Source organism: Gorilla gorilla, chromosome 20, assembly GCF_029281585.2.
Source record: "Gorilla gorilla gorilla isolate KB3781 chromosome 20, NHGRI_mGorGor1-v2.1_pri, whole genome shotgun sequence".
In the NCBI taxonomy this organism is placed as follows: domain Eukaryota; kingdom Metazoa; phylum Chordata; class Mammalia; order Primates; family Hominidae; genus Gorilla; species Gorilla gorilla.
This window is the reverse complement of record NC_073244.2, coordinates 8,619,548-8,644,733: the sequence shown is the minus strand read 5'-3', so window position 1 is coordinate 8,644,733 and position 25,186 is coordinate 8,619,548. Positions and strand designations below refer to the sequence as shown.

The 25,186-nt window shown below is 46.1% G+C and overlaps 1 protein-coding gene across 7 annotated transcripts; it reads right to left on the bottom strand.

Annotated features, from left to right (window-relative positions):
• Nucleotides 1–754: 754 nt before the first annotated feature.
• On the bottom strand, nucleotides 755–25,186 carry ZNF555 (zinc finger protein 555). 7 transcript variants are annotated; one of them, XM_063701959.1, is made up of 4 exons: nucleotides 24,961–25,186; nucleotides 15,799–15,925; nucleotides 14,860–15,043; nucleotides 755–1,050 (listed from the first exon to the last, which is right to left on the bottom strand). In XM_063701959.1, the coding sequence occupies exons 1-4, from the start codon at nucleotides 24,961–24,963 to the stop codon at nucleotides 1,002–1,004; spliced, it is 363 nt and encodes a 120-aa protein (XP_063558029.1). In that variant the 5' UTR covers nucleotides 24,964–25,186; the 3' UTR covers nucleotides 755–1,001. The 7 variants fall into 7 exon arrangements, with proteins under 7 accessions (XP_063558029.1, XP_055227178.1, XP_030863350.2 ...); XM_055371203.2 differs by lacking the exon at nucleotides 24,961–25,186 and adding an exon at nucleotides 21,348–22,258; XM_031007490.3 differs by lacking the exon at nucleotides 755–1,050 and adding an exon at nucleotides 12,404–14,130 and having other exon boundaries at nucleotides 24,961–25,180.

Sequence of the window (25,186 nt, the reverse complement as noted above, 5' to 3'; positions counted from 1 at the left end):
CCAGCCTGGCCAACATGATGAAACCCTGTCTCTACTAAAAATACAAAAAATTAGCCAGGCGTGGTGGCAGGTGCCTGTAATCCCAGCTACTCAGAGGCTAAGGGGGAAGAATCGCTTGAACCTGGGAGGTGGAGGTTGCAGTGAGCTGAGATTGCCCCACTGCACTCAGCCTAGGCAACAAGAGGGAAACTCCGTCTCAAAAAAAAAAAAAAACAAAAAACACACGAAACAAAACAAAACAAAACAAAACAAAAAAACCAAAAACACACACACACAAAACTGTGGCAACAACTCTATCCTAGTTCAATATTTTGAGGTTAAAGCACTCTGGGGATATTTTGCCTCACAGTTTCCCAAGTAAAAATCAAGGTCACGAATATCTGTGTACCTATGAAAAAACTCCACAGCTGAGCGCTCAATGTGCAGGCAGATGAATAGTCTACAGGCAAATGACATATAATCAAGGAGGCATAATCCCTGGAAGCCTGTTGGTAGGGCCGAGAGCAAATAGATTTTATAGGGTTCCTGCCCACCTTTGCAGAGGCTATTCCGTATACTGTGATCACGGGAGCCACTTAAATGCTAATATTCCTTACCAATCCCACCAGACGTTCTCCTGCTGAGCCACAATACAGGGTTTCACCAAGACCCGCCCTTCCCTTGGGGTTACTGATGCTACTGACAGTGATCAAGGTGCTCAGTTCTTTTCTCAGACTACACTGTAGCGGGATTGATAAGGAATCAGAGAGGCCGATGGGGTTCAGGAGGATATTTATTATTTAGCTGCACCGGCCCAGTCGGATTAGCATCCAAAGGACTGAGCCCTGAACAAAGAGTTAAGTTACCTTTTAAGCATTTTGTGGGGCCAGGGGAGATCTGTGCAGGGGGAAGCATATCACAGAAGCGAGAGACAAAGACAGTTATTCAATTAATTGAGACGTGCATTACATCATTTCTTACTTTTCAGGGCAAAACATGTTTTGCGACTTGAGTTGATCTGTCTAGTGAACTCGCAGCTGCACAACTAGAGAAGCACGGTCTTCACAATGCCTGGGAAGGGAGGAGAGATAAGGCTCACTAGCCACAGAAAAACAGGCAGTTAATTTTTCAAAGACTCCAGCTCTTTCTTGTTCTCAGGGGGAATTGGGTTTTCTTACATACAGCTGAGTTTCTGCTTACACATTCTTTAATCTGTTTTAATTCCTGTTCCAACACAACACTGGGCTCTTTTATTTATTTATTTATTTTATTTTAATTTTTTGAAAAGGAGTCTCGCTCAGTCACCAGGCTGGAGTGTAGTGGTGCAATCTCAGCTCACTGCAACCCCTACATCCTGGGTTCAAGCGATTCTCCTGCCTCAGCATCCCCAGTAGCAGGGACTACAGGTGCCCGCCACTACGCCCAGCTAATTTTTGTATTTTTAGTAGAGACAGGGTTTCACCATGTTGGTCAGGATGGTCTTGGTCTCTTGACCTTGTGATCCACCTGCCTCAGCCTCCCAAAGTGCTGGGATTACAAGCATGAGCCACCATGCCTGGCCAACGCTGGGCTCTTGAACAAGGCGTTCAAAGCAACTTTCTGCTCTCTCATACTCTCGGGCTAGAGGCCTCCTAGAACTGATGGCTCAAACAAACCTTGCTGACATTACAGACCACACATGGTCTTCCAAACGGGGCTTCTCCACTGTGTGCAGCTTTACTTAGGCTCCACCCCAGCCTTTAGGGCCCCTTACTTTGTCCTGATCATCAGACTTACTGGCACCTTAGAGTACAACCCATAACACATGCTTCTTTCTTTTTCTTTTTCTTTTTTTTTTTTGAGACAGAGTCGCGCTCTGTTGCCCAGGCTGGAGTGCAGTGGCACGATCTGGGCTCACTGCAAGTTCTGCCTCCAGGGTTCACGCCATTCTCCTGCCTTAGCCTCCCGAATAGCTGGGACTACAGGCGCCTGCCACCATGCCCGGCTAATTTTTTTTGTGTTTTTAATAGAGACAGGGTTTCACCGTGTTAGCCAGGATGGTCTCGATCTCCTGACCTCGTGATCCGCCCGCCTCAGCCTCCCAAAGTGCTGGGATTACAGGCGTAAGCCACCGCGCCCGGTCACCATCTTTAGTTTCTATAGGAGAACTACACATCCGATGCTTCTAGCTTCCTTGGCTATTGTTTTAGGCTACCGTTACCTTCTTGCTTCTCAAGTTGCATATTTACTTCTTGGGGCTAACTAGGTGACTGAAATTTACCTTGAAGAAAAGCAAGATTGTTCTTTATCTCTATGCCTGGGAGATCCACAGGCCGTGAAGAGGGAGTCCCTGCTCCATCTCACACCCACTGCCAAACCTCCTCTTGACACAAGTGTGCTAATTTTCTGCTCATTGCGCATACTTTTTGGGCCATCGCGGGCACTGCTTTAGGCACACATGATGTCATCCTGTCAACTCAAACCATGAAGCCATCGGAAAACGTTCAGCACACTCTAACCACACGCAGCAGAGAGCTAATGCTTTAGATGCTTTCCGTGAAGGACAACGCTCCCTGGCAGATGCGACAGCTGATGACTGCTTGGCTCCGAGCTATTTGTTGGCCAGCCAGGGAGAGTTATGTTCCCTTAAAGGGGCTGCTGGCTATACGTGGGTACTGTAAAGTTTTCACAAATAACAATTGTTGGGGACCAGCCTCAACATCACCCGCAGGGTACCCAAAGTCCAGTGGTGATGAAGGAATGAGAAGAGACAGGTTAAGAGTGCATAAAGAGGCCAGGTGCAGTGGCTCACACCTATAATCCCAGCCCTTTGGGAGGCTGAGGCGGGTGGATCACAAGGTCAGGAGATCGAGACCATCCTGGCTAACACAGTGAAACCCTGTCTCTACTAAAAATACAAAAAATTAGCCGGGCATGGTGGCGGGCGCCTGTAGTCCCAGCTGCTTGGGAGGCTGAGGCAGGAGAATGATGTGAACCCAGGAGGCGGAGCTTGCAGTGAGCCGAGATCGCGACACTGCACTCTCCAGCCTGGGAGACTCCGTCTGAAAACAACAACAACAACAAAACAAAAAAAAAAAACAAAGAAGGTCAATATCTCTGAGGGGCAGATACTAGGCTCTGAGGCAGCACGTGAGAGGACGGCATACAGAGGTTTAGCAAAGGAGCAAAAGTAGGAATTCTCAGTGAAGAGAGCCAGCTGCTCCTAGAATTATACATATCTTTTTGTTGTTGTTGTTGTTTTGTTTGTTTTTTTAGACAGAGTCTTGCTCTGTTGCCCAGGCTGGAGTGCAGTGCCACGATCTCGGCTCACTGCAACCTCTGCCTCCTGGGTTCAAGCAATTCTCCTGCCTCAGCCTCCTGAGTAGCTGGGACTACAGGCGTGAGCCACCACGCCCAGCTTTTTTTGCATTTTTAGTAGAGACAGGGTCTCACTGTGTTAGCCAGGATGGTCTCGATCTCTTGACCTCATGATCTGCCCACCTTGGCCTCCCAAAGTGCTGGGATTACAGGCGTGAGCCACTTCATCCGGCCCATACCTGCTTTTATTTTGCAGAGAGCGATGGATAAAATTGATTCAAGGTGTTCTGGGTGAGCTTTGGGTGCCCTGAGATACCTCGCATCCTAAGTAATAGCTATCTACACCCACTGAAATTTAGATTGGGAGACTTTATGGCTTAATTCAGCTAGTGTCTCTAGGAGAATGAGGAAATCCATAAGACCACCTTGCTTAGTTTGGCTACAAAGACATCATCAGTATACTGAACAAGAGTAGAGCCTTGGATAAATGTTACAAAGTCTGAGTAGGCCTTAAGGACTTGGGAAAATATGGATGGGGTACCAGCAATATTCCTGAGGTGTGCAGGCCATACCCACTGTCCTCCTCTAAACAGAACTGCAAAGAGGAACTGCGAATCAGGATGCAAAGGAATGGAAAAGACAGCTGAGCAGAGGCCCATTCATGCAAACCAGGCTGCAGACGCAGGAACTAGGGTAAAAATAGTGGGAGCTGTAGGGTGCTGAGGAACTACAAGAATTATGGCTATTAGATTTTGTAAAATTGGTAAATTTGGTGCTCATCAAAGTCAAACTTCCCTTCTCATTTTTACTGGCAAGACTGGGGTATTATAGTGGGAGAAAGTAAAGATAATGGACACTGCGCTGTAATAAAGTCTAGTATAGATTCAGTTCCTTGTTCTGCATATTGACACGAGAGGGCATTGAGCTATTGATTGAAAAGGCTTAGGCCGGACGCGGTGGCTCCCCCCTGTAATCCCAGCATTTTGGGAAGACAAGGCGGGCGGATCAAGAGGTCAGGAGATCGAGACCATCCTGGCTAACACGGTGAAACCTCGTCTCTACTAAAAATACAAAAAATTAGCCAGGTATGGTGGCGGGCGCCTGTAGTCCCAGCTATGCGGGAGGCTGAGGCAGGAGAATGGCGTGAACCCGGAAGGCAGAGCTTGCAGTGAGCCGAGATCGTGCCACTGCACTCCAGCCTGGGCGACAGAGCGAGACTTCATCTCAAAAAAAAAAAAAAAAAAGAAAAGAAAAGGCTCATTCCTTTTCCAGGTAACGTGCACAGTCTCTGCGCTCTGCAGCAATGCAACTTCATTTGCATATGAGGCCCAGAGACTAACTGGGACATCAGTCATTAGAAGTAGTTGGAACATCACTTGAGGTTGCACCCTCTTCAGAGGATGAGTCTCAATTAGGGAAAGTAGAAAGTTTGAGGTTTGGTCTCAGGTCAGGGGAATAAAAATACCTTTCCCATTACATTGCATGATGGCATTAAATTTATGTAGCAAATCACTACCTAGACAGTTTACCGGTGAGGCTTCAGAAACTGGAAAGCTATAATGAGTGTTAATCAGAACTGAGGATATTGGTGTGGCCTGAGACATGGGTGATGAAACAGGTTGCCTAAAGACTCTGACAGCTTGAAAAGAATGAAAAGTGACAGTAGAGATGAGTCCTCTGAGAAGCTGGCAGAGAAAGTCGGATCACTGTCAATTGAGAAGTTTAGTTTCTCATTTTCTATCTTAAATTTAATGGCAGGCTCTGAGGTGCAACTGAGGATTGGCTGGCCTCCATCAATCACTAGGAAATTCGGTCAAAACTCCTGATGCATTTTATATGCTTCGATTTCTGAAAATATTCTATTTAAGAACCAAGGGAAGTGCAAACTCTGATATTATTCATTTACAAACCAAATTGAAGAAAACACTCATGTTTTATGATTTACAAAAAGCACTGGCCACTTTCATAAAAATTAGTGTTTAAAGGATTAGCATTTAGAAAACAGGCTTCCTGTTAATAATTCATTTGATGTATATTTTAAAATAAAATATGGCTGTTTTTATTTGTTTGTTTGAGATGGGGTTTGTTTGAGACAGGGTCTTGCTCTTATTTCCAGGCTGGAGTGCAGTGGCATGATCACGGCTTATAGCAGCCTCGACCTCCTGGGTCCAAGCTATCCTCCAGCTTCAGCCTCCTGATTAGCTGCGACTACAAGCAAGCCTCACCATATCTGGCTAATTTTCATATTTTGCAGAGATGGGGTATCTCCAAGTTGCCCAGCCTGGTCTGAACTCCTGAGCTCAAGGAATCCACCTGCCTCGACATTTCAAAGTGCTGGAATTAAAGGTGTGAGCCTCTGGTCCCTGCCCAATTGTTGTTTTTTAAATAAACAATGAATGCCAAACTTTAAAAAATCAACTTGAGGCTGGGCGCAGTGGCTCACGCCTGTAATCCCAGCACTTTGGGAGGCTGAGGTGGGTGGAAGATCACTTGAGATCAGGAGTTTGAGACCCACCTGGCCAACATAGTGAAACCCCATCTCTACTAAAAATACAAAAAATTAGCTGGACATGGTGCCACACACCTGTAATCCCAGCTACTTGGGAGGCTGAGACACGAGAATCGCTTGAACCCAGGAGGCAGAGGTTGCAGTGAGCTGAGACTGCACCACGGCACTCTAGCCTGGGCAACGGATGGAGACTCTGTCCCCCACTCCCTGAAAAAAAAATTCACTCAAACTTAGTAAAAAACTGTGAAGCTTTTTTTTTAAACTATATTTTGGAAGAATTTAATAGTGCAATAAATATATGCCTCTCAACGCTTAAGTACAATTCATTAATAACTCTGAGCCTGCTAGGCCTTTATATTTCATCACACAAAGACTGGAAAACACAGAGACACAGAAAAATCACAGCTGTGCAGTGAGACACATGGACATTCACAGACACTCTTTCCTGAAAACAGGGACCACCACTGAGACACATGGGACCTCCCAGATACACCAATATATGTCCCCACAGAATCACCCAGACTTTGTCACTAGGAAAAACAGTTGGACACACCCAAGCACACTCAAGAGATGAGAGTCCCAGAGGTAGTAACAGACTATCCCACAGACACACATAGTCCAGGCCCTCTGCACCCCTTAAGCCCATCTTTGTTTTTCTTCTTAGGAATTACCACTGTCCATACAAAGTGTACTTGACTTGCATCCCTTTTTTGTTTGTTTGTTTTGTTTTTGGCCCCTACGACATTAGCTTCAAGGGAACAAGGATATTTTGTTTCTTCTGTTCACTGCAGCACCTAGGACATCACCTGTTACACAGAAGAACATCAAGAAATACTTAATGTCCAGGCTCAACAGACATATGCATTTGGCGAGGTGTGCACACATTTCATCAGAGGGCCACATCCATCTGAACATCAAAGAATGAGTTGTCTTCACATCCATCCCTTGTGGAAGGAGGAGATCCCCCGAACCCTAAAGGAAGGTCCTTCAGCCGTTTTGGTGGAGTGGTGGTGGTGGTGGTGGTGGTGGTGGTGGGAGCCTCCCTGAACCCTCACTGTCTACATAAGAACCTGAGAACAGGGAGCCTGAGTCTGCGACAGGACAAGAGTGATGATGCTGTAGCCCCTGACACGGCTCAAATTCTAAGACTGAGCTCCTCACTACCAGACCCAGGGAGCTCAGTTAGGACATCACTGGTATCTCTTCCTCGCCCAGCTGCCCTGTCCTTTTTTGCAGTCACCTCTGACGCCACCATATTCACAGCAGTGCCTTCTACTTGCTGTGGAAGGTCCCTCGGACCATCAGGGTCCTTCCGCGTCTGTCGTGTCTACTCATGTACATCTGCCATCACAAGATAAAGGCCTCTGAAGGGCGGGCTGTCTACCTGCCACAGCCACGCGATATCCGGGACCCATTACACCGGAAGCTGAAGAGGGCAAGAGGAGAGCTTCCGCCACTTCCAGTACCACTCTTGATGTCTCCACTTCCTAGAGTCGCCGCGCCTCGCCTAAGTGCGCCTGCGCACTTCATGGAAGGCGGAAACTCCCAGATAGCCCCAACAAAGCACAGCTCTTTTAGACGCGAGCCCGTGTTGCATCCTGGGAACAGTCTGCAGGGCGGGGCTTCCGGAGACTGAGGGGCTTCTGTTCCGGAACTCCACTTCCCGCAGGCCAATGGGCTGAGGCTGCGCGCTTTGAGGCTGCTCCTGAGGAGGGCGCATGCGCTCTGGTGAGGCGTTAGTAAGACGCGTCCCGGACTGTGGGGAGGAGGCACGTGAGGAGCTTGGGGCGCGATGGGCACCTCCTGAGGTGTCACGACCTGAGTGCGCAGAAAAAGCACGTCAGGTGACTGGACAGTGAGGAGGAGTGCCTGTTTGCCCGCTTATAGGTGAAACCCCATCACCCCATCACTGTAGGTGGGTCCCAGCTGGGCATCTTTGTGATGTCACGGGAGATGTTGACACCGTGAGGCGTGTGATTGTGCCTATGGATTTATGCAGTAGCAGGAGCTGCTGTGGCTGATGGGCGTGTCTCCATGGCATGGGTTCTGCCACTGCCTCTTCTCTCACCTCACAACGCAGGGCTGCCACGTGTTCCCAACAGCAAGAGGAGTTTGGGCATCCATAAAGACGTTTCCCAGCATGAAGACACAGAGCTGAGCTTGAGATGAGAACTTTGGAGCTGGAAGTGGCCTCAGGAAAGGCCCTAGAAAACAAGATGCGGATGCCCCTTGTCTGAAGACAGGATCAGGATGCTCCCAGGCAGGATATTCCTGGGAAGAAGTGGAGGGTCCCCGTTTTATGTTTCAGAACCACAGCATTCCCAAAGATCAGATGGGAAGAACCTGGTGTAAACTCAAAGACAGATGCTGGAAGACCTCCCTCTTCTCTCCTGTTACGTGCGTGAGATAAAATCAGGTATGGCCCTTGTGGGTGTTTCAAAACTTCAGACTGGGTTTCAAACAGGGTCTGACGAGGCACAAGTCCTTGTCACCCAGCCCTACATTTCCTCCAGAGAAGAATTCCAAGATGGTGGGGGAAGTCTTATTTTTTTTGAGACAGTCTTGCTCTGTCACCCAAGCTGGAGTGCAGTGGCACGATCATGGCTCCTCAAGGCCTCAAGTGATCCTCCTGCTTCAGCCTGCCAAGTAGCTGGGACCACAGACGTGCACCACCCCGCCTGGCTCACTTTTTAATTTTTTGTAGAGTTGAGGTCTCGCTATGTTGCCCACACTGAGCTCCTGACCTCAAGTGATCCTCTTGCCTCAGTCTCCCAAAAGGTTGAGATTACAGGCATGAGTCACCGCGCCCAGCTAGGGAAAAGTCTTATTGCGAACTTATATGTCAAGTTTCAGGAATGTTTTGTATTCCTTTTTTTTTTTGAGACAGGGTCTTGCTCTGTGGCCCAGTGTAGAGTGCAGTGCATGATCATAGTTCACTGCAGCCTCAACCTCCTGGCCACAAGCAATCCTCCCGCCTCAGCTTCCCAAAGTGCTGGGATTATAGGCATGAGCCACTGCACCTGGTCTTGAGTTCTTTAACATACTGAAAGCATTTTTATGGTTTAACTTTAAAATATACATACAACAAAATTTGCTATTTTAAGAGTAGCCTTATGAGTTTTCGTAAATGCTTGTTTTCACCACTACAATCATGACAGAACACTCTTACGCCCATTTGTACTCAAATCCCCTACTTCTAACCAGCGATTTGTTCGTTTCCTTTATCTTTGCCTTTTCCATGTCTTATAAAAAGAATACCATATAGCCTTAGGAGTCTTTTTGCAAAATTTGATGCCCTATTTGTAAAATTAATTATACTTGCTTTCCAGTGTTCTAAATTTAAGTTTTGACAATGCCCAATATAGGTTAAGCACAGGTTAAGCCTTCAAACTTGATTCCATCATCATGAGCTACATGAATATACAAGACTCTGTGGTCCCTGTGCTTAACTTTTTTCATCTAAGAGGGAATGATGGGTACGTGGGTGTTAAGAAATACAAGCGACTGCCAAATCACATTCATCTATAGAGCGTTATGAAAACTTATGTTAACATGGAAAGTAATGGAGATTATTGGATATTGTTTGCTCTTTAATAAAACTCTAAGGTGTTACACGTTTTTCCTCTTCCCTAGTTAATTCTGGAAGTTCAGAGGTTGAAATGATACCTGAGAAAACTTAAATAGGCTTTTGGGGCTTTCTGGCTCATTAAAACAAAAGCTTCTGCCTCCTTGGCCTATAAAACACATGAAAAATTTTCTCGTTTGAGGATGTCAAACATGTCTTCTTTTGTTCCGGAACTCACCTCTAAACCACAAAAACCATCAAACATTCCCCTCTTCTCCCCAGTATGACTGGCTGCTGCTGCTTTACTGATTAGTTTTCAGCTCCAATTAACTTCTGCTTTGTAGATGAGAACTTTGGGAGTTCCCAGAGAATTATATTCATGACCTGAGAACATCCAATCCAGACCAAAGCCTGGCTTCCTTGAACGCTCACCAAAATCACAGAACACAAGGCCAAATCTGATAGTAAATCCTTTTAAACACCCTCTGATACAAGCCACAGCCCTTTCTTGAGCACGTCTTCAAACTTCAACTTAACACAGCGAATTTTCTTTGACTACCAGTGTGATCCTGGTGGTTTCTGGGTAGAGGGCATTGACAAAACCATTATTTCCGCTTTTTAATTGTTATTAACCACAAATAAGAAATCATTTTAGGCCGGGCGCAGTGGCTCACGCCTGTAATCCCAACACTTTGGGAGGCCAAGGTGGGCAGATCACCTGAGGTCAGGAATTCAAGACCAGCCTGGCCAACATGGTGAAACCCCATCTCTACCAAAAATACAAAAATTAGCTGGGTGTAGTGGTGCGTGCCTGTAATCCCAACTACTCGGGAGGCTGAGGCAGGAGAATCAACTGAACCTGGGAGACGAAGGTTGCAGTGAGCTAAGGTCGTGCCACTGCACTCCAGCCTGGGTGACAGAGCGAGACTCTGTCTCAAAAAAAAAAAAAATCATTTTAATGGCAAATGTTAAGTATACAGCAATTAAAAATAACATTTATATGACAAAAAATACCTGTATTTGTATATACTTGGTAATACTGATTCAAAATGTAACATGCTTAAATTATCAAAATTACAAAGTTGATTTGAAATCCATAATTCTCTCGGTAAACAAAAAATAACATTTCTTAGTGTTATGGGTTGAATTGGGTCTCCTAAAATTTTTATGTTGAAATCTTAATTCACGGTACCTCAGTATGCGGAAAGAGAGTTGTTGCCAACGTAATTAGTTAAGGTAAAATCATACTGAAGTAGAGTGGGGCCTAACCCAATGAGTGGTGTGTATGTATAAAAATATTGTCACATGGAGAGACACACACACAGGGAGAATACCATGTGAAAATTAGAGTTATGCTGCCACAAGCTAAGGAACTACCAGAAGCTAGGTGAGTTCTGAAACAGATCCTTCCCTAGCATCTTCAGAAAAAGCATGGTCCTGCCAATGCCTTGTTTCTGGATTTCTGGGTCCAGAACTGAGAAACAAAAAGTTTGTTTTCCTATGTCACCCAGTTTTTGTACTTTGTTATGGCAGCCCTGGGAAATTAATATAGTCTCTAAACAACTAATTTGAAAGCACAGTAAATAGGATTTTTTTTTCTTTTCTTGCTTGTGTGATGGAGTCTTTCCCTGTCTCCCAGGCTGGAGTGCAGTGGTGTGATCTTGGCTCACTGCAACCTCCACCTCCTAGGTTCAAGCGATTCTCCTGTCTCAGCCTCCCAAGTAGCTGGGGTTACAGGTACTCACCACCATGCCTGGCTAATTTTTGTGTTTTTAGTAGAGACAGGGTTTCACCATGTTAACCAGGCTGGTCTCAAACTCCTGACCTCAAGCCTCCCAAAGTGCAGGGATTATAGGCATGAGCTACTGTGCCCAGCTAAACAGGATATTTCTAAGAAATATCTACAGAAGGTTTTCCTTGAAACAAAATCCACATTATTTTTAATGATACATAATCAAACCTAATAATTTAACCTATATCAAGAAACTGCATTTAGTTCTGAGTAACAGAAATTTCCCTAAATCTAATATATGAGGAAGGTATTTGTTCTCACATAGGACTCGGTGGGCACACTTAAAAATGCAATAGGGTACAAAGTCCCATGTGTTGTTTTTCTTCTTTGACTGCAACACTGTGGCTTTCGTGGTGGAATCAGGATCACAGAGCCACTGGAAGTATTAAGATAATAAGGTGTTCACTATATAAATTAGACCCCATGCAAATATGTTAAGATCTACAGAACGGGAGAATCAGAAGCTCAGAGATTGCCAAACAAGACAGTCTGAATCACTGGTCAAGAGGTCATGCAGGGTTTTCAGAAAAATCCAGACTCTAGGTGACTGACCACACAGGAATATCCCTAATATCAAGTTAATGGAGATGTCTGAGGAAGACTACACCTCTGACACAGTGGAAATCAAGCACTTAAGTGTTTCTTTTGATGGTACTCTTGATTGGCGGGAATAAGAATCTGGAAAATAAGCTGAAGGTTGATGTTCACGAAGCCCCTATGCATCTGTCCATCTCCATTTAATGTGACCCCAAAAGCTCAGCAATGACTTACTTCTTCTTCATTCTAAATTTCATTCAAGTTATTGCTATTGGTAAATTTGGACATGGAACCATAAAGGAAATGCATTCCAGCAAATGAAGTTCCTAACACTACCCACACTGACAACAATGCAGAAGAACTATCTGCAACTCTGGATTTCTCTGTCACATCACAAGTCAAAGCCTACTGTCCAATTCACAATCACAAGCAAAGACAAACAGCAATGGGCAAACATTAAAAATTACAATTCATTTGAGGCTATACTCCTTAAACAACTTTGCATAATTACAAAATTCTGCCAACTACTTCTTAAAAAATGGAATAAGGCTCCTCTGGCCAAACAATAAAAATACTCCCAGTAAGAAAGGTGGAAAATATAATAGATACGTAATATCCAATACCTGCCACACTAAGTCAGTTACAATTTAAGAAATTAAATAAAACTTGAACCTACTTGCATATTAAAAATACACTTCAAATCATCCATGAGTCCAAAACACTCTAAGATGAAAGTTTTATTTACTGAATCGTAAGAAACTACCTGTTCAAATTCATGTAGGATAGCTGAGAGTATTTGGAGAATTATTTTTCAACTAAATGTTTATTTGCAAATGAACTACAGACACACTCCTTGAGTGTCCACTTTCAGGATAAGGAACTCATAAAGGCAACACCATATTTACAACTTTGATCAGATCTCTCTCCTGGTGTGACTTTTCTGAAGCACTGCACATGAATTCATTTGCAGGAGGATGTCCTACATTACACTTATACTGTTTTTCTGTAGTGTGTATTCTCACATGTCGTCTTAAGGATGAGGAACAGTTGAATGCTTTCCCACAATGCTTACATTGATAAGGTTTCTCTCCAGTATGCAGTCTCATATGTATTGGTAAAGATGATGGCCATTTGAAGACCTTCCCACATTCCTTACATTCATAGGGCTTCTCTACAGTGTGCGTTCTCACATGTTGTTGCAAAAGTTCAGGCCAACTGAAAGCTTTCCCACACTGCTTGCATTCATAGAGTTTCTCTGCGGTATGCCTTCTCATATGTTTTTGTAAGGATATGTGGCAATAGAAAGCTTTCCCACATAGCTTGCATTCATAGGATTTGTCTTCAGGGTGCATTCTCACATGTTCTCGAAAGCAAGCAGACAAGCTGAAGGCTTTCCCACACTGCTTACATTCATAGGGTTTCTCTCTAGTATGTGTTCTCATATGTTTTCGTAAAGATATGGGCCAATTGAAAGTTTTCCCACATTGCTTGCACTCATAGGGTTTCTCTCCAGTGTGCACCCTCATGTGTCCTCGAAAGGAGGAGGGGTGACTGAATGCTTTCCCGCACTGGTTGCATTCATAGGGTTTCTCTCCACCATGAGTCCTTTCATGTCTTCGAAAGGACTGGGGATAAATGAAGGTCTTCCCACACTGTTTGCATTCATAGGGTTTCTCTCCAGTGTGAATCCTTTCATGTCTTCGAAAGGACTGGAGATAAATGAAGGTTTTCCCACATTGTTTGCATTCGTAGGGTTTCTCTCCAGTGTGTGTTATCATGTGTCTTCGAAAAGCCGAAGAATAACTGAAGGCCTCCCCACATTCTTTACATTTATGTGGCTTCTCTCCAGTGTGTGAAATCATATGTCTTCGAAAAGTTGAGGAATAACTAAAGGCTTCTCCACATTCCTTACATTTATATGGCTTCTCGCCAGTGTGTGTTATTGTGTGTCTTCGAAACGTTGAGGAATAACTGAAAGCTTTCCCACATTCCTTACACTTGTATGGCTTCTCTCCGGTGTGACTTCTGAGATGACTAGTAAGACTTGAGAAGTCAATAAAGGCTTTCCCACATTGCTTACATTCGTAGGTTTTCTCAGCAGTGTGAATCCTTACATGCCGATTGAGGGAGGAAGTACGAGGAAAGGTTTTCCCACATAATTTACACACATAGGGTCTCTCTCCATTGTGGGTTCTCACATGCATTCTTAGGTGTGAACGACAACTGTAGGCCTGCCCACATTCCTGGCACTGATACGGTTTGTGTCCAGTGTGAACTGTGATGGGACTCTTGAGGGATGTGCGGCGATGCATGAAGACTTTTCCGTACGTGTTGTATTCATACTGTTTTACTCCAGGTGGAATTTTCTTGTACAGATTAAGATGTGGAATCTGGCTGAGGGCTTCTCCACATTGATCATTACTTTCACAGAGTCTCTCCAACACATGATTTCTACTAAAAATGAGAAGCATGTTATTGGTTTGATTAATAATGATTTGTTAGTATTTATTAGGATTAGGACTGCATCTTAACCATTTTCAGTGAAAGCATAGGTTTTTCACCCCATGTGAACTGTCTGAAAATGAAATAAACTGAATGCCCTGGAAGATGGTTTGACCACTGCCATTATTAAAACAGTGTTTCTTATGTATAGGGTTTCTTTTTCTTTCTTTCTTTCTTTTTTTTGAGACAGAGTCTTACTCTGTTACCCAGGCTGGAGTGCAGTGGTGCAGTCTTAGCTCACTGCAACCTCTGCCTCCTGGGTTCATGCAATTCTGCCTCAGCCTCCCGAGTAGCTGGGATTACAGGCCTGCGGCACCATGCCCTGCTAAGTTTTGTATTTTTAGTAGAGACAGGGTTTCACCATGTTGGCCAGGCTGGTCTCAAACTCCTGTCCTCAAGTGATCTGCCCACTTCAGCCTTCCAAAGTGCTAGGATTACAGGTGTGAGCCACCGTACCTGGCCTAGGGTTTCTTGATAATGGTTTCCATCTGAATTATGTTTCTAATGTCACTCACTGTCTATGTCACATTTAAAGAAATATTTTTTGTAAAAATTCTGCGGATTAAGCAAATTGGAGCTAGGCTTGGATGAGTTTTCTGTTTGCTTGATTTTTTAAAGTTTAATGACAGACTAAGATTCTCTCCTGAAATACTATGTTCTCTTGCGAGTGCAACTCACCTGAGATTTCTCCCCTGGTTTGTGGTTTGATCTTCGATGCTAAGACTGTCCCAAATTTTTCCTAAAACAGAGGCCCAGGAAACATTTCTGGTGAACGTGGCTATTTTAGATTCCTTGGGTATTTTCTCTCCATAAATATCCTGCTGAGAAACTGACCCACTGGCCTTAAATTGAGTTTCATCATCTGAAACCAAAAAGTAAACAAATCATATAAGAAGGCACTTGTTAGCAGAAAACGACACTGAGGAGTTTAGCTATCTCAGGACTTCATTAAACACAAAATGGTCAAAAAGGTAAGCAACTCAATAAACAGTATTAGTAAGCATAGAAAAATTATTAAAAAAAAAAATCACGGCCAGGCGCGGTGGCTCATGCCTGTAATCCCAGCACTTTGGGAGGCTGAGGCGGGTGGATCACAAGGTCAGGAGTTCAAGAGCAGCCTAGCTGACATGGTGAAACCCCGTCTCTACTAAAAATACAAAAATTGGCCAGGCATGGTGGCGCTCGCCTGTAATCCCAGCTACTTGGGCGCCTGAGGCAGATAATTGCTTGAACCCGGGAGGCAGAGGTTGCAGTGAGTCGAGATCACACCACTGCACTCCAGCCTGGGCGACAGAGCGAGACTCCATCTCAAAAGAAAAAAAAAAAAAAAATCAAATTTTCACTGACTTGCACAAACAAATTTCACTAGGCCTATCAAAGCTATATCCACAATGACGACATGAAGGGAGCTTTCTCTACAAAAAGAAAAAGCTGAAATACAGATTCTCATTCTCATGGAAAAACATTACATTCTAGCTCTACGACAGCTGTGACTATGTCTGTCTTATTTACCAATTTATTCCCTTTCCACATTCCAAGCCTTGGAACAGGTCTGATGTGTAAGAAATACTTGTCCTCTCAATAACTACGTGAAGGAAGGAATGACGTCATCCTTACCTACTGAGGCCAGGTTCTGGAAGGTCTCCAGCATCACATCTCTGTAGAGGTCCCTCTGAGCAGAATCCAGCAAAGCCCACTCCTCCAGGGTGAAGTCCACAGCCACATCCTCAAAGACCACTGAGTCCTAAAACAATTCAACATATTTATGGGAGGATGGTTGAGACCGAGATCCCAGGAGCATTGTACTCAATTCGTATGTAGTTCAAACAAGATTCTGTGGTCCCCTGACATCTACCCTGTGACTCAGTTGTCACACCTCTTCCTTCCTGTCTACTCTACACTCACTTCCTCATAGATTTCAACAGGACCACTAACACACTGAATTTCTCTCTGTACTTTTACTGGGACCAACTGAAGACATTATTCTCTATCAAAAGGATTCAGACCACATTGGAGATATCAAACAAATGCTATATAAGTGAAACAAATACTTGTATTTTAAGACCATCAGTCCCTTGTCACACAAACCGTTTTAGCTCCTCCCCTGCTGCACACACCATCATTCGGCACTACACAAAGCACAGGGTCAAAACTGAAGTTTTACGGGATAAAAACACCGAAGGACTGGGAACATTCCCTTCCATTTCCTTCATAAGGGCCAGGTAGCCATAGTGTCTTAAAGAACTCCTGGTCCAACTGGCTGAATGAAAACATTCTTTTGAGAAGTATTGATTTTAACTTGGAAACTAGAAGTTATTGAGAAATCAGACCTTAGGAAAGAGGAAAAAGACACGAGAACGTAGACCTCCACACATTCCCTATACTTCGAGCCTCAGTGACGGAAGCCCAACAATTAACTCTGGGTTGTCTCTCTCTCACACGCTGGCTCTCTCTCATACACACAGGCACACTCACTAAGTATACACAGAGCGAGGTGCACACAATGCCAAGACAGCTCTTTTCACCAGAGCCAAAAGAAAGTATTCTTGGGCCAAGTGTGGTGGCTCATGCCTGTAACCCCAGCACTTTGGGAGGCCGCGGCAGGCAGATCATTTCAGGTCAGGAGTTCAAAACCAGCCTGGCCAATATGGTGAAACCTCATCTCTACTGAAAAAAAAAAAAAAAAAATTAGCCGGGCATGGTGGTGCACGCCTGTAGTCCCAGCTACTTGGGAGGCTGAGGCACGAAAATTGCTTGAACCCGGGAGGCAGAGGTTGCAATGCATCAAGATCATGCCACTGCACTCCAGCCTGGGTGATAGGGCAGGACTCAGTCTCAGAAAAAAAAAAAAAAAGTATTATTGCTAACCTTAAGGATAAAGTTAAGAGTCCCACTTTGCAAAAGAGTTAACTGAAGTCCAAACCATTTGACTACGAATTTTCAATGGTTATAAAAGAGATAAAGGACTCAATAGTGCCTTCCTAGAAAATTCTGTGTCTCAAATTCCAGGAGGAAGTGATTCCCCACATACCACTCTAGAGGCTGCACTCTCAATATTTCCATATTGCATATTGGGCACAGGTGCATGGAACCCCCGAGATGCAAGGTTCCCTCAAACCTGCTTTCTGAGAAAGATCAACTCCTTTCCATCTATGAGCACGAGACAGACAAAATACTGTCACGCAGCAATTCTGATGCTAGAACAGTCCTATTCACAGAGCTGCAGAGTATCTACAGGACCCTCCTACTGGCACAGGGGACAATATGAGCTCCCTGGGTCAGCCTTAATTGCTCATAGTGCAGTGTATTTGCAGTGTTTTTTTAATAATAAAGTTCCCATATGCCGAAAGAAGTTAACATTGCGGGCCTTAGACTCTATCCTTAGAAAGGCTTTCTGGCAATGTTGCCCTTAGCTGGTGTCTGAGAACTTGGGTTTTAGGAAGGTTCACCCCACCCTAATTCAGATTACTCATGGTGCAAACACCACTGTTAATGCTGAACAGCTGCTTTCCTTCTGGAAATGGAATCTGTGTACATACCAGGCAGGGGATGCTTATGTGATCAGCCAGCAATAAAAATCCTGGGTACTGGCCAGAGGCAGTGGCTCCCACCTGTCACCCCAGCACTTTGGGAGGCTGAGGCAGGCGGATCACTTGAGGTCAGGAGTTTGAGACCAGCCTGGCCAACATGGTGAAACCCCATCTCTACTAAAAATACAAAATTAGCCGGGCGTGGTGGCACGTGCCTGTAATCCCAGCTATTTGGGAGGCTGAGACACGAGAATAGCTTGAACCCAGGAGGTAGAGGTTGCAGTGAGCCAAGATTGTGCCACTGCACTACAGCCTGAGAAACACAGTAAGACTTCATCTAAAAAAAATCCTGGGTGGCTGGGTGCGGTGGCTCACGCCTGTAATCCCAGCACTTTGGGAGGCCAAGGCAGGTGGATCACGAGGTCAGGAGATTGAGACCATCCTGGCTAACACGGTGAAACCCCGTCTCTACTAAAAATACAAAAAATTAGCCGGGTGTGGTGGTGGGCGCCAACTACTCGGGTAGTGGGACTCCCGAGTAGTCCCAACTACTCGGGAGGCTGAGGCAGGAGAATGGCGTGAACCCGGGAGGCGGAGCTTGTAGTGAGCAGAGATGGCACCACTGCACTCCAGCCTGGGCGACAGAGCCAGACTCCAGCTCAAAAAAAAAAAAAAAAAGAAAAGAAAACAAAGAGCAGTGTTTGGTTTTTGTTTTCTTCTCCAGGTAGGAGAAAGGGCCCCCATGTTCTGAAAGGTAAGCTTTGGGTGAGGAAAACGGTAAAAGTTTGTGCTGCATTGGGAGGGAAAAGAAAGTTAATTCCCAAGGCTGGAGCACAATTTTAGGTAAACCCTGGGGAAGCAGGGGACACTCCATGCTTTTTTAAAACCTGCTGCTGGTTAAAAAAAAGGCTGGAGTGTTCCCTGCTTCCCCTTGGTTTACCACCTGACCAGCCATGGTCTTCCCTGCTAGCATAATGCTATCCCTGTAAATGCTGAACTGCCAGCGGTTTCTTGTGACGTGGTCCCCCAGAAAGACATGTCCGTGTCCTAATTCCTGGTACCTGTGACTATAACCTTATTTGTAAATAGGATCCTTGCAGATGTAATAAAGTAAAATGACATCATCTAATCCAATGGGCCCTACTCCAATATGACTAGTGTCTTTATTTTTTTAAAAATTTTTTCAGATTAAGTAATTTTATTAGCATCAGTTCAGCTAATAAATGCTGAAGGCAGGATTTGAACCTGCACCTACTATATTCCAAGGATTTTTTCTCCAATTTTTTTAACTGTGGTAAATACATATAGCATACAATTTACCATCTTAACCATTTTTTTAATTATACTTTAAGCTTTAGGGTACATGTGCACAATGTGCAGGTTAGTTACATACGTATACATGTGCCATGTTGGTGTGCTGTACCCAGTAACTCGTTATTGAACATTAGGTATATCTCCAAATGCTATCCCTCCCCCTCCCCTGACTGGTGTCTTTATAAGAGGAAAATGTCACATGAAGACAGAAACACACACGGAAGGTGGCCACGTGGAAGATGGAGGAAGAGACTGAATTATGGTGCCACAAGCAAAGGAACACCTGGGGCTACCAGAAGCTCTAAGAGACGAGGAATACTACTGCATCGGCATGTGTGATAAAAATGAGAGAAAATGGTAAAATATTTGTCACTTTAAAAGCACTACAGGGATCATCTCAATCAGTTTTTTGTTTTGTTTTTTTTTTTAAGTGACAGACACAACTTCTTTGCTCTTTGCCCCTGGTGCATGGATTGGAATTTAAACTCTAAGTATTAAGATTAGGTCTCCACAACTGATTTTTACTATCATTTTTCCTATTGGAGGTTCAGGGAAAAGGGAAACAAATGAAAAGAGAGGCAATCTCTAAGTGGAGATACACTTTTGGAATGTGAAGTAGTAGTTTCTAGTTTGTTAATGCGCTCTTATGAAAACCTATTTCTGACAACCTCAAGAGTTGATGGTTTTCAAACCACATGTGCATATTTTTAACTGTCAGTTTGGACTCTAAGATTCATGAGACCAAAAGCGCTTAGGAAACTCTTGCTTGCAACTTGATCTTGGAACACAGCTGTCCAACCCAGCAATACCTAGCTTTACTGCTGCAGAAGCAAAGCCTTCAGTGTTTTATGGAATTCTGAACTCAGATCCCAACTGCGTGGACTTGACTGTAAGCTAAAACCTGACACTGCCCATTGCTAATTCATCCTCACTATGTCCACTGCTAACTCAGCCTTCACTACGCTGACGTGACAGCAGGGCTAGGCTCAATGAACAGGACTCTAATTCAGGAAACACTGCAGAGTCAGACACTCCCGGGTAAGGCCCTGAACTATGAAAAACATCAGGGGTGCTGGCTGGTTCACGTGGCTCACTCAGTTGCCCACAGTGAAGGACTGGCTTGACCTTGGATGGAACTGTCTGATTCAGAGCTGTGACCGAAACGCTCCCCTCTTCCTGAAGGAAGTGTCGCATGCAGCTGTGAGTGCTCTGAATTCAGGTTGGCTGCTAAGCCTCTGATCACACCCGACAACCCTGAGACAGCAGCAAGTGGCCCCAGTTCCTGAACTTTCCACAAAGGACACCTCTAGGTGTCGTCCATACTGGAGAGGTCAATGAACTGGTATCACAGACATGCAAAACTGCTTGAAAATGATGCCTCGGGCAGAGCCTCTGAAACTGAGGACTAAACTGAATTATTCGGTCTACACTGAGAACCCTAGGACAGGAGGCCCACGTGGGAGGTGACACTGGGAGCCCTGCTAACCTGACTGCCTGACCAATGTTAAGTTCTGCTTGGGGTGTCCCGACCATTGCAAACAATGTGTTTCCAAGGGGACTGACTACCTGTCCCCTAGGGGGTTGGACTTGTTTTGTACTTACCCTGGCACTCAGGACACTGCCTTGTCCCTGGAAGACACCCAGGTCTAAGTTTGACTTACTGGCCAGAGTTATGCTGTGCAGGAATTGGTGCCTCTCTCCAGTAAAAAAATAGTAACGGGGGAAGGAAGAGAATACTACAGAAACTTAATAAGCCACCTGGCTTTCTAAGACCTTTGTGGTCCAAGCATATGAAAAAATGCTCAACACCACTAATCATCAGAGAAATGCAAATAAAAAGCACAATGAGATACCATCTCACACCCGTCAGAATGGCTGTTATTAAAAAGTTAAAAAATAACAGATGTTGGCAGGGCTGTGAAAGGGAATGCTTATACATGGTTGGAGGGAATGTAAGTTAGTACAGCCTCTATGAAAAGCAGTATGGAGATTTCTCAAAGAACTAAAAACAGAACCACCATTCAACCCAGCAATCCCACTACTGGGCATCTACCCAAAGGAAAAGAAATCATTCTACCAAAAAACACATCACTTGTGTGTTCACTGCAGCAGCATTCACAATAGCAAAGACATGGAATCAACCTAGGTGACCACGGACAGTGCACTAAAGAAAATGTGGTCCATGTATACCGTGGAATACTACACAGCCATAAAAAAGAACGAAATCATGTCCTTTGCAGCAACATGGATGCAGCTGCAGGCCATTATCCTCAGCAAACTCATGCAGAAACAGAAAACCAAATATGGCATGTTCTTACTTACAAGTGGGAAGTAAATCTTGGGTAGACATGGACATAAAACTGGAAACAATAGACGCTGGGGATTCCAAATGGAGGGACAGAGGGGGAAAGGGCTGACACCCTTCCTCATGGCTACCATGTCCACTATCTGGGTGACAAGCTCAATGGAAGCCCAAATCTCAGCATCATGCAATATTCCCTTGTAACCTGCACATGTGCCCATGAATCTGAAATAAAAATGGAAATTAAAAAAATAATAATTCCATTGCAGCCAATGGAATTTACCTTACCTGGCTAAGTCCAGGAGCCCTAAACAGCACAAGTGAAATCATTACTGCAGTGTGGTCTCCTCCTACTTCATAGGGGCCTCCCATAATAATTCTGTGGTAGAGACACCTGTGCAGTGGGCTAGGGGGTGGACGCAGGAAGAGCCAACCCAAAGGCCTGAGGGCCCCTAACCTTAGAAAGTCCTGCCTGCATAGTTGGCCCTTGGCTGGCATAAGCTAGCCTGGATTTGGGGAGGGTTCTCATCGCAATAGAGGAGTTGCTTATTGTGCTGAAACTGTTTATGCAACAATGTGTTTACCCTAAAGATCTGCTTTCCTCCTGGGTGTCTGAAATCTTGGCACAGCCAGGCACAGGGGACCTCTGTGACCAGCCGCCAATTTTAAAACACCCTGGTTGGGGGCATGGTGGTTCACACCTATGATCCCAGCACTCTGGGAGGGTGAGGCGGGCGGGCCACCTGAGGTCAGGTGTTCGAGACCAGCCTGGCCAACATGGCAAAACCCTGTATCTGCTAGAAATACATAAAAATGGCCAGGTGCAGTGGCTCCCGCCTGTAATCCCAGCACTTTGGGAGGCTGAGGCGGGCAGATCAACTGAGGTCAGGAGTTCGAGACCAGCCTGGCCAATGTGGTGAAAGCCCATTTCTACTAAAAATACAAAAATTAGCTGGGCGTGGTGGCGGATGCCTGTAATCCCAGCTACTCAGGAGGCTGAGGCAGGAGAATTGCTTGAACTCGGGAGGCAGAGGTTGCAGTGAGCCAAGTTCCTGCCACTGCACTACAGCCTGGGCGAAAAGGGCGAAACTCCCTCTTAAAAAAAAAAAAAAGAGAGAGAGAGAAAGGAAAGAGGGAGAAAGAAAAAAAAGAAAGATAGATTAGGCAGGCATGGTAGCAGGTGCCTACAGTCCCAGCTACTTTAGAGGCCGAGGCAGGAGAATCGCTTGAACCCAGTAGGCAGAGATTGCAATGAGCCGAGACAGCACCACTGCATTCTAGCCTGGGCAATAGAGCGAGACCCTGTCTCAAAACAAAACAAAACAAAACAAAACAAAAAATAAAGTAAAGGGACACAGCCCTGAGGCAGCCCCTGTGTTTGGGGAAATCTGATCAGTGCCAGGGCCGGCATTGCAGAGGATAAACACTTTAATATATGGAGCTGGGACAAACTGTCATCTAAACAAGAAAAATATCTTGTATTCTACCTATTTCAGGAACAACAAAAAATGTATTATAGAATTAAGGAAAGGGTACTGCAGTATTGGAAGCAGAACAGAATCATCCACCGTCAAAAATTCTCTACCATGTCAAGGAGAATAACATATTTTGGTAAATTTGTATAATTTATCTGCAACATGTTTCGTGGCAATGTATTCATTTTTCTGCACCTATGGTGGAAAGGAGATTTTCTCTATTTCTCTGAGACTCTTCTCCCCAGTAACATTTTGACGTCTAGGCCCTGGAATCCTATTTATTGTCATTCAAAAGAAAAGAACAAGGCTGGTCGAGGAGGGAGAATCACCTGAGCTCAGGAGTTCGAGACCAGCCTGGGTAACAAAATAAGACCCCATCCCTAGAAACAAAAAAATACAAAAGCTTAGGCATGGCGGCACACACCTGGAGTCCCTGTGTTCAGAAGGCTGAGGCAGGAAGATCGCTTGAGCCCAGGAGGTGGAGGCTGCAGTGAGCTGTGATCGCACCAGTGCACTCCAGCATGGGCAACAGAGCTCCCAAAAAAATAATAGTAATAAAAGAAAACAGAAAATAACAGATCTGAGAAACTACACACACTCCAGGGAATGTTTAACAAATGGAATGTAAGACAAAGATTTTAATTTTTTTCCTGAAATTCACCCCGTTGGAAGTTTTTTTTTTTTTTTTTTTGAGACGGAGTCTCGCTCTGTCACCCAGGCTGGAGTGCAATGGCGCGTTCTCAGCTCACCGCAACCTCCACCTTCTGCGTTCAAGTGATTTTCCCGCCTCAGCCTCCCGAGTAGCTGGGACTACAGGCACCCGCCACCACGCCCAGCTAATTTTTGTATTTCTAGTAGAGACTGGGTTTCTCCATGTTGGCCAGGCTGGTCCCCAACTCCTGACCTCAAGTAATCTGCTCACCTCGGCCTCCCACAGTGCTGGGATGACAGGCTTGAGCCACCGCGCCCGGCCTGGAAATATTTTATCTTCCAACTTCTACTAATTAAATGTACGTTTCACTTACTAAAAACTGCTGACTCGAAAAAATGAAAATCTTTTCACAGTGACAAACCCAGGGAGGGGTCAAGTCTGGCCAGGCTACCACGACGGACGCTCTCCCACCCCCAACTCAGGTGTTGCCTCAGCAAGGAATCCCATTGCTAGTACTCAAAACAGATCTGAGAAACGTCCTCAAATCCACACTTTCTAGGGAACCGTGAAAGAATATATTTCCGTGGTTTCAGCCCCCTCGTTTGCAGTCAGTTGCTACAGCAGTCCGAGGACACTAATGCACCAGCCTCCCGGGCGTCCCCGCTGTGGGTCTGCGTGCGTTTGCTTTTGGGGTCCTCGCTCTCCCTTGTTTCTCTAGTCTTTTCAATTACTTTTCTTCCTTGTGTGTGAGAACCCAGGGACCAGGAACCCTTGCTTTTTTTCCCCTTACCTTCCCCAGGCATCTTGGGGTCAGAGGGGACAAGAAGTCCTCAAGAAGGAAAACCGGGACTCAGGGGAGAAAACCTCGCACGCCCCAGGGGCTGCCTTTGCAGGTGGGGGCGTCTCCGCCCCCGCCGAGGCCCCACCGCTCCCGGGCTGTCCCGGGAGGAACCCAGGGTCCCCCAGAGACCGCGGCCGGAGGCGCGGGGCCTCCAAGGAGCTAAGCCGCTGGAGCGCGGGCGGAGGCGGCACCGACCAGGGACCCGCACCCCAGGAGGCACCGCGGCGTCGGCCCCAGGGCGGGTCCCGGGGGAGCCTGGACCGCACCTCGGGGTCTCGGGCGACTCTGCCTCCCGCGGCCCAGGGGTCCCGAAGCCGCAGACAAACGCTCAGAGGCGTCGCGGCCCCGGGCGGGGCGTGGGGGGTCGGGAGCGCAGGGACGCGGGGGCCCCGGGACGACGGGGACGGAGTCGGGCTCCGGGCGCCGCTCCCCGCTCTGCAGCCTTGGGGCCAGAGGCGGGCGGGGACCCGGAGCTCGGAGCGCCCTAGCCGCGACCTCAGCGCGGGAGGCGGGGCCCGGCAGGACCCCCGGGGCCCAGGCTCCCGTCCTGCGCCGCCCTCGCCGGGGCCGCCCCCCGCGTCCCTCAGCTCCCTCCAAGCCGCGGTCTCGGGCGGTCGCCGGTTCCTGCCGCCCCGCACCGGGATCCTCTCCTGCGCCACACTCACCATGTCCCGGGGGGATTTCTTCGCTACCAGCGCAGGTGAGCGCGACAGGAACCGGGTCGCCGGGGACCGCTAGGCGCAGGCGGGGCACTCACGGCTAGGACAGAGGCGTCCCGTCCCAGGGGCCTGATTGGACAGAGCTCGGCAAGCCGCGCTTCTGATTGGACAGTGCTGCCAACGTCGGCGACTCGGATTGGAGAATTCCCCAGTCCGTCCCCTGGCGCTGTAA

Coding starts and splice junctions, on each gene's coding strand:
- ZNF555 (XM_055371199.2), bottom strand. CDS start 21,548: ATGGGCACATGTGCAGGTTACAAGGGAATATTGCATGATGCTGAGATT. Junction 15,044..15,798: donor CCAGAACCTGGCCTCAGTAG/GTAAGGATGACG, acceptor TTTTGGTTTCAG/ATGATGAAACTCAATTTAAG. Junction 14,134..14,859: donor AACCAGGGGAGAAATCTCAG/GTGAGTTGCACT, acceptor TCTCATTTTTAG/TAGAAATCATGTGTTGGAGA.